Source organism: Perca flavescens, chromosome 22 (genome assembly GCF_004354835.1).
Source record: "Perca flavescens isolate YP-PL-M2 chromosome 22, PFLA_1.0, whole genome shotgun sequence".
Classification (NCBI taxonomy): domain Eukaryota; kingdom Metazoa; phylum Chordata; class Actinopteri; order Perciformes; family Percidae; genus Perca; species Perca flavescens.
Window position 1 is genome coordinate 7,643,228 of NC_041352.1, and position 7,734 is coordinate 7,650,961.

Below are 7,734 nucleotides of genomic sequence, written 5' to 3' on the forward strand. Positions count from 1 at the left end.
GAAAAATCAAATTGGCTTTTACAGAAACAGAGGAGTCAAGTCCATTGAAGGAATGAAATGAGCCATGAATGGAGCAAGAGAAAGGAAAAAGGCAGGATGGATAGGAGAGTCTTTTGTTCAAAGAGGTGCGTCTCCGCAAGGGAGAAGAGATGGGTAATAAGAGACTTGGAGGATTGTTACTGTGGCAGGCAATTCATTTCAGCTCCAAGGAGCTACAGAAAAGAAGAGCTGAGATTGGTGAATGGAAGAGTGAAGATGGGAAAATGAGTGTGGCAAGGAGGAAGATGATCTGCAGGCATGTATTGTGGTTTTGTACATCAGGTATTGTACTATAACAAGCTGTCTGTCAGACGGTGAGATCAGAGGCAACTGTTGTTCACCCGTCGCACAGAATCTGTCTGCTGATTTTCTGTGAAGGTATCTTTAACATTGCGAGATATAATAAAAAACTGGGTTGGAAGTCAAGGTGAAATCCAAGACAGTCATTCCTTTCTGAAGATTTTGAGTGGATATAATGTTCAGGCAGCATTTAACTGTCAGATTTTGTAGCCTAGATGCTAGATGTTAAATACAGTACGTCTCTGGCACTATAACGCATATTGCAATTGTTTTTTTTTTCTTCTGTTGTAGTATTGCCAGCATTAGGTTAAAAAACACATATGTGACAAAACACATAATGCAACATATTGTACTGTAATTCAAAGTACACACCTTACATCAGATAGTTTCAGCTTTGATAATATTCAGAGGAAGCCAGAGGTCAGCTATTAGCTACCCTGGCAAACAGACTTTCTGTAAGTTGTTTTATTTTATTAATATTATTAAGAAATAGTTTGACACATCCGCTTATTTGCTGGCCAAGAGTTAGAAAAGACAATAGATTCCACGGTCATGCTTAACATTGACCTGCTTCCAGCAAACGGCTAGCTTAGCTTAGTTTAGCATAACTATTGGAAACGGGGCAACAGCTAACCTGGCTGTATCCAATGGTACTATAACAAAGTCCACCCACCAGAGCATCTAAATCTCACTAAAACTGAAGTGTATAAACAACACGTTTTGGTTTTACAGGCGGTTACAGAATGTGCTGGACTATTTCTGTTAGCTTAAGAGGTGCAGAGTTTGTTCTCTTTGGACAGAGCCAAACTAGCTGTTTCCACGTTTCCAGTCTGTATGCTAAGCGAAGCTAACCAGCTGCTAGCTAGCTTCACACTTACTGTACAGACATGAGAGAGGTATCAAGTTTTTCATCCAACTCCCGACAAGAGAGGGAATCATTTCCTAAAATGTTGAACTATGCCTATATTTGTAGGAGTAAGAATTGTCTTATGGTTAATCACAGAAACCCATTTACAACCTTTTATGGCTAACTTAACATCTGGGACAACAGGTGAAAATTAGCCTTTTGGCTAACACTGACACACACACACACACACACACACACACACACACACACACACACACACACACACACACACACACAGAGTGATCTATTTGTATTGTCCCTGTAAAAAATAAATACAAATACATGCCTCTTTATCACTGCTGGAAACGTCTAGCTGGCCTGTATTCTCACTACATTCAGCATCTTTTACTGCTTCGGGCTGTACAATTGGGTGTTTTCAAAACCCCAAACACTGAATCTAAAATTCTCCCATTTTCCTTACCCAGAATATACTGGTAAACTGGCTCCTATGAAACACCCACGGTTGCCTCTAAAGGACATTTTTGCCCTGAGCCCTCATTCTTTTCTCACCCCACTGTGAGCTCTGTTTCCGCCACAGGCCCAGGCACCTCTGCCAGCACGCAGACGGCTAATTCTCTACACGGGACCCAATGCGACAGCCATTCACCTCCATTTTCCCTCTACCTTTCTCCTTCCTCGACTGATTGCTTTTTGTGCTTTGCTATCAAGGCTAATTATTTTAGAGAGAGAAGGTGGAGAGAGCAGGACAGAATGACAGACAGTCCAGTGCCGGCAAGGGTTCATCTTTGTGACTGGGGATAACATTTATGGCGTACATAGCTGGCAACCCTCAATACCTCTTAACTGCTGGGACTCAAGAGCAGACAAGCACTTATACAAAGGCAAGAACACATTGCTTATATGCTCAATAGCTCTCCTGTTCCCTCCTCTGTGGGTATATCAAAGCTTCATATAAACAGCCCTGCAGTTTCAGGCCCAGGTTGACTTGGCTTTTTGCAGCGCTGCAAAACTTTATGTCTGCCATTAGCCTCAGGGAGAGAGAGAGAGTGAGGGAAGGGGAAGGAAGGTTACTCAGATACTTGTTTTACTCACAAGAGCATTACATTTTGAAACACTTTTCTGAAATGTTTTGTGTTACACAGAGATGATTTGGATGAAGCCTAAGTGTAATGGAGATTAAACCCACCCCATGTGTTGTCTTCTCTGTAGGGCTGAGCAGTGCCGAGTATCAGCAGCCTGGGAAGGCATCATGTGTGAGTGTCAACTGGACGCTGGGTGATTCACAGTTGGAGGTGGTCAACACAGCCACCGGACAGAGACGGGACTCAGGGACACCCTCGCGGCTCTGCAAGCGCGCCCTGTTCACACGCTGGAACAGACTTTACCGCAAGGTGAGGGCAAATATCCACAGGGAAGGTAAAATCAGGGCAGAATGGCTAAGCTAAATATATCAGTGTGGAAAGAGAATGTATAAGAGAAATACTTCTGGTCAGTGGCTGTATTGTCTTTTAGGCTGTTGTGAAGTATAAAGACAATGTTATGGGTCATGGGCATCGTAGTATTTAGAGACATTTCCATTTGCATGTTTGCCTTTGTTACATAGTGGACAGTTGAGAGGTGACAGGAAATGAAAGAGGGAGAGATGCAACAAAGGTCACAGGCCGGGCTCGAACCGTAGATGTTGATTAGAGATGCCCCAGAAACAAAGATGAGATAATTAATACTGATATCCATAACACAGTGTTAGATTATACAGGTTATTCCTGTGTTTGTATGCCGTATGTACATTGAGGACATCTTTACAAGTAATAGGAATTTACAGTGGTAAAAATACTGACAGAACTAGGGCCTCCTCTCACTCTATAGGCTTTTCTCACAGCCACATTTTGACTTTTGCGTTATGGTAGAAAAAGCACAGGTGTATTTTATTTTTATGGCCGGGTGTAACATTTATGATAGCTCTGTTCCATACCATATCAATGCAAGCATGCGCAATACAAAGGGCACTGGCTCAACTCGAATGAATAAAACCATTATTAATATTATTAATTACACTGGGCTTTGCTTGTTATGACATGTCAATATATCTGCTGTGGAAAAAAAAAAAAAGGTCTTTCTAATTTAAATGTTAATTAAAAACCACCTTCCCTTGTGTATCTTTTACTAGCTGGAAAAAAATATTAAGATGTACTATTTAATTAATCTGAGCCGAAACAATAGTCACATTTTCATATGAATAAATGTCTGTTATAACACACTGCTCCACTTATACTCCCTGAAAATGCTCCTCTGCTGGAAGGCGAGAGAGACATTACTCAGCTGTTGTCTAAAACAATACGCAATCCTTTGCCATCAATAATCACATGCAAGCGCATACACACAGTAATAGAGAAACATTAACTGTAGAGATGCATGCCAACAGCTCAGTTAAAAAGCACATACACACATGTATTGAAATCAGAATCCCAGAGCGCTGTGGCTGCAGGTGAGCGCTCTGTGGCGGATATGTGGAATTTCCTTTCTGCCTTAGATAAATGTGTCCGCATGGCAACATCTGCGGCTTATCAAAAACTGGCAGCTCGGATCTTTAACGTCAGCACACAGACCCGCTGCACTTTCATTTCCATTCTGAAACTTTATGTAACAGACAGTGCCTGCATCGCCAAATTGCGGCCGTTAAAGCATAATGACTATGAAACCATAATTATTTGGAGAAGTACTCGAGGAGGCCCCCACCCTAAGTGCTCCCAGCGCGCAGTATATAAGGGCCACGCAAGAGCAGTCGCACTAATCTCCAAAAGAAACTTTTGCTCTCTCCCTCTCTCTCTCCCTACTTGTCTCTCCGCCGATCTTCATTGTTTCCCCTCGCGACAATAGGAATGCACAAAAAGCACAGAGAATGTTCAATTGCTTGTGAAATTTAAATGGGGAGATTACACAGCTGTTGAAGCCCCCCACCTCCCAACCCCACCCAAATGCATTTGTGCCGGCTCATTCGTTTTGTTTTGCTCGCTCTTCTTCTCTCCCCCCCCTCTCTCTCTCTCTCTCTCTCTCTCCCCCCTTAACGAAACCTTTAGCCTCTCTGCACCGGCTTTATTCCCCTCTCTTTGTTTTCTCTTCGTCTCGTCATGTCTGTCTCTGTGTCACTTTTATCTGACTCACAAATGCTCTCTTTCTCTCTCTCTCTCTCTCTCTCTCTCTCTCTCTCTCTCTCTCTCTCTCTGTCTTTCTTTACTCTTCTCTTTCTCCCTTGATCGCTCGCCTTCTTCAGTCGGGGATCCACGTGTCTGGCTCGGTGGAACGCCAGCTCATGTACTGCGAGGCCAAGATGGCGGCACGTTCTTACCAGACAGTGAAGCAACAGTGGTTCAGATCTCTGCAGGAAATGGGCCTCGGGACCTGGGTCAAGAAACCGCCCGAGCAGGAACAGTTCCTGCTGTCGGACTGAGGAAGAGTGTGTGTGTGTGTGTGTGTGTGTTTGTGTGTGTGTGTGTGTTTGTGTGTGTGTGTGTGTGTGTGTTTAACCTTTATTTTTTTAGGGTAAGATGCCATTCTCTTCACCAACATGTGCTTCACACCTTCATACCAGGAAGTTTAGCAGTCCAAGCTCTAAACTCAAGGCTATCACAACCGTGTGTGTGTGTGTGTGTGTGTGTGTGTGTGTGTGTGTGTGTGTGTGTGTGTGTGTGTGTGTGTGTGTGTGTGTGTGTGTGTCTCATTCTGGATGTGTTGCCCCTCCACCCAACAGAAACACATCAAGAGGAAGGTCAACTGAACGGGCTGAAAAGAAAACAGACATAAAAAGGTGGACCCTTTCTTTGACTTGCCCTTCTTCAAACGCACAAAAACACACGTTTAAGCAAACACACACCTAAATACCCCCCTCTCCGGCTGTCAACGAAGGCTGGGGTAACCTTGAGCAGAATGAAAGGCAGCCGCTATCTTGTCATCAGCTATTTCCGGGCCCCAAGGCTCCCGCTGAGGAGCACAGCCACGGGGGAGAGAGAAAGAGAAAAAAGAGAGAGAGAGAGGTCCACGTCCAATTACCGGCCCTGTCAGGGTGACGGGTGATAGAAGAAGAGGAAGGGAAGTGATGGGAAGAGAGAGTGAGAAAAAGAGAAGGACATACAATTGCTTCAGCCCGCCTCACCTTCCCGTTCTCATTTCTACATTTGTCCTCCTTCTCCGACTCACCCTTTGACTCCAGGCTTCCTCCTCCTTTTGTCTCCAGCTCTCCCCTCCTTGCCCTCTTTCCATTTCCTTCCTTCCTCCACCTATTTTCCTTACCTTCTCTTTGTCACTCTCTCGTCTTTGCTTGCGTCTACCCCTCTGCTCCTCCGCCGCCCCTGCCTTTCACGCGCGGCAGAGGTTAACACGACACGACGACAGGTTAATACACCCTCTCTTTTTTTTTTCTCCCATCCTTCCTCACCCCACTGGGGAGAGAATTGAGGCGAGGTACATAAAGGCAACCATTACAGCTTGCCTAAGTACAGGTGGAGGTGATGATGGTTTTCCCTCTCTTTTCATCCTAAATGCATTACTTTTCTCTTTCTGTCCGTTGACCTGGTTGAGCTCAGTTTTCAGGCTGAATCTGAATCGAAGCTTGTTGTCCCCAATAAGAGCGACTTTCAGTAGTGACTCATTAGCGAGCCCTCGTTGACCTGATCGACTCGGGCTTTCTCTCAGTGGTCATGACCTCCGTGAACAGATAATAGTCAATGTGGTGAAAAGGTTTTGTCGGCCCCCGCCCACCTCGCTGTCGTCCCTGTGGTCGACTTGAGGGATTTTAATTTTGAAACACCGTTTTTTCCACAAACCTCAACACACAACCCCTCATGTAGGAATTAAAGATTAACAATCAGCGAGATGAACGTGGATATCCCTGATCCCCACCGTGTACATTTGTACCTCACACTATTTATATGTCTCTGCATATTTCATGATGTAAACATACACACGTGTGTGATTTTTTTTTATTATTATTATTTTTTATGCAGCTAAGTGTTGATATTCATTGTGATCATGACTGTGTTGTTCTGTCATTGCTGTATTCTCTTTAAGGATTTTAGACGAGCCATCCAAACCAGCCAGCAGCGTAGCTCAGTCAGCAGTAAAATCTAAAGTAGTGAGAGTGACATCTAGTGGTACTTTTTCTGTTGTCGTTTTCCTGTCCTGCTCCTATTGAGCCCCCTGTTCTGGCAGCATGATGTGCTCCAGTGGAGGATACAGTGCCAAACCAAATTGTTGACTTCAGTCAGTGTGTGAGGTGGATGTTTTGACAGATTTACACAAGACACAACTTAACCCACATGTGACTTGCATCTGGCTTCCCTTTCACTATAGGCCAGTTTTTTAAACTAATTTATTTCTCTATAGCAAGGCCGCCAAATTTGGCCCGTTCTCCCTTTGTTTTGGTCCCGCCAAGGCATTTGAGATGCTCATACTTATTCTCCTCTTATTTTGAAAGTGCTGTAAAATCATAACTGTAGGCTAATGATACCAAACGTACATTATGTGCAGCTAAAAAGTTCTTAATTTGAGTTTTACAGCAATATAAAACACAGTGCTGGTAAATTTCCCTATTAAACTAAGTGCGTAAGTTTTATCTAAGAATTATGGTGTTCTCTCTCCCACTCCCCCTCACATGCTGTGAGTCGTGCTTAAGCATTGGCTTTGAGTCAACAGTCAAGACGGGAGGCAGTGTTTAAAATAAAATGTATTAAGTCAGCTGGAGCCATAATGTTGAAAGACTTTTGAAAAAATAAAGACAGACTGCATGCCTCCCACTGATATTTTAAGTGATAAATGACTGTAAAAGGTCTGTAATATGGGATATTAAAGAGCAGTGTTATTTTCAAAAGTTTTATTTTAGAATTACAATGTTAATTTTCTATAAAATATAATACATTTCTCATAACATCGTCACTTATTTTGCCTTCCATCCAGATACACTTTTGGCCCTTCCTATGAAATAATTTGGGCACCTCTGCTCTATAGCATTGCATATTCGTGACTTGATTGTATGGCAAAAAAACATTATTACTGATTATGTATTCATAATAAAGGTGGAGTCTGTGATTCTAATCAAATACACTTTTTGTCAAATTCCGCAAATATCTAGCTAGTTAGCTGACTGTTCTGTGTGTGCGCTAAAAAAAAACCAATCCAGTGTTAATAAACAGCCCTGGCTCTGTGAATGGGACAACTCGCATTAGTGGATACTTACCTGTAGTAATGCAAATTCCCTAGAAATCTGCAATTTAAAATTACCAAAATCAATTGACATACAGAAAACCTAGTACCTCTGGGGCTCCTGAGGGTCCAGGACCTGGTTTTTAGTCCAGCCTTGACCTGTGGCAGCTTTAATAAATAAAATCACTGGAAGTCATTTTTCAGAATGTGTAAATCCTGTCTGTGTATCACACACAGAGGTTGTATTTGTTTTTTTATCAACATGTGTTGCAGATGTTTATTGTTTGAGTGGTGTCAGCCTACACTCCATAACTCAACACAGGTAACAACAT

The 7,734-nt window shown here is 43.0% G+C and overlaps 1 protein-coding gene across 4 annotated transcripts in view; it reads left to right on the forward strand.

Moving 5' to 3' along the window:
• adarb2 (adenosine deaminase RNA specific B2 (inactive)) overlaps positions 1 to 4,893 on the forward strand; it is a 300,090-nt gene extending 295,197 nt beyond the window's left edge. For all 4 annotated transcript variants that reach the window (XM_028569476.1, XM_028569478.1, XM_028569477.1 and 1 more), the window contains 2 exons: positions 2,417 to 2,598; positions 4,479 to 4,893. In XM_028569476.1, the coding sequence (XP_028425277.1) occupies positions 2,417 to 2,598; positions 4,479 to 4,655 (359 nt within the window). In that variant the 3' untranslated portion in view covers positions 4,656 to 4,893. The remainder of the gene's footprint in view (positions 1 to 2,416; positions 2,599 to 4,478) is intronic.
• Positions 4,894 to 7,734: the final 2,841 nt, after the last annotated feature.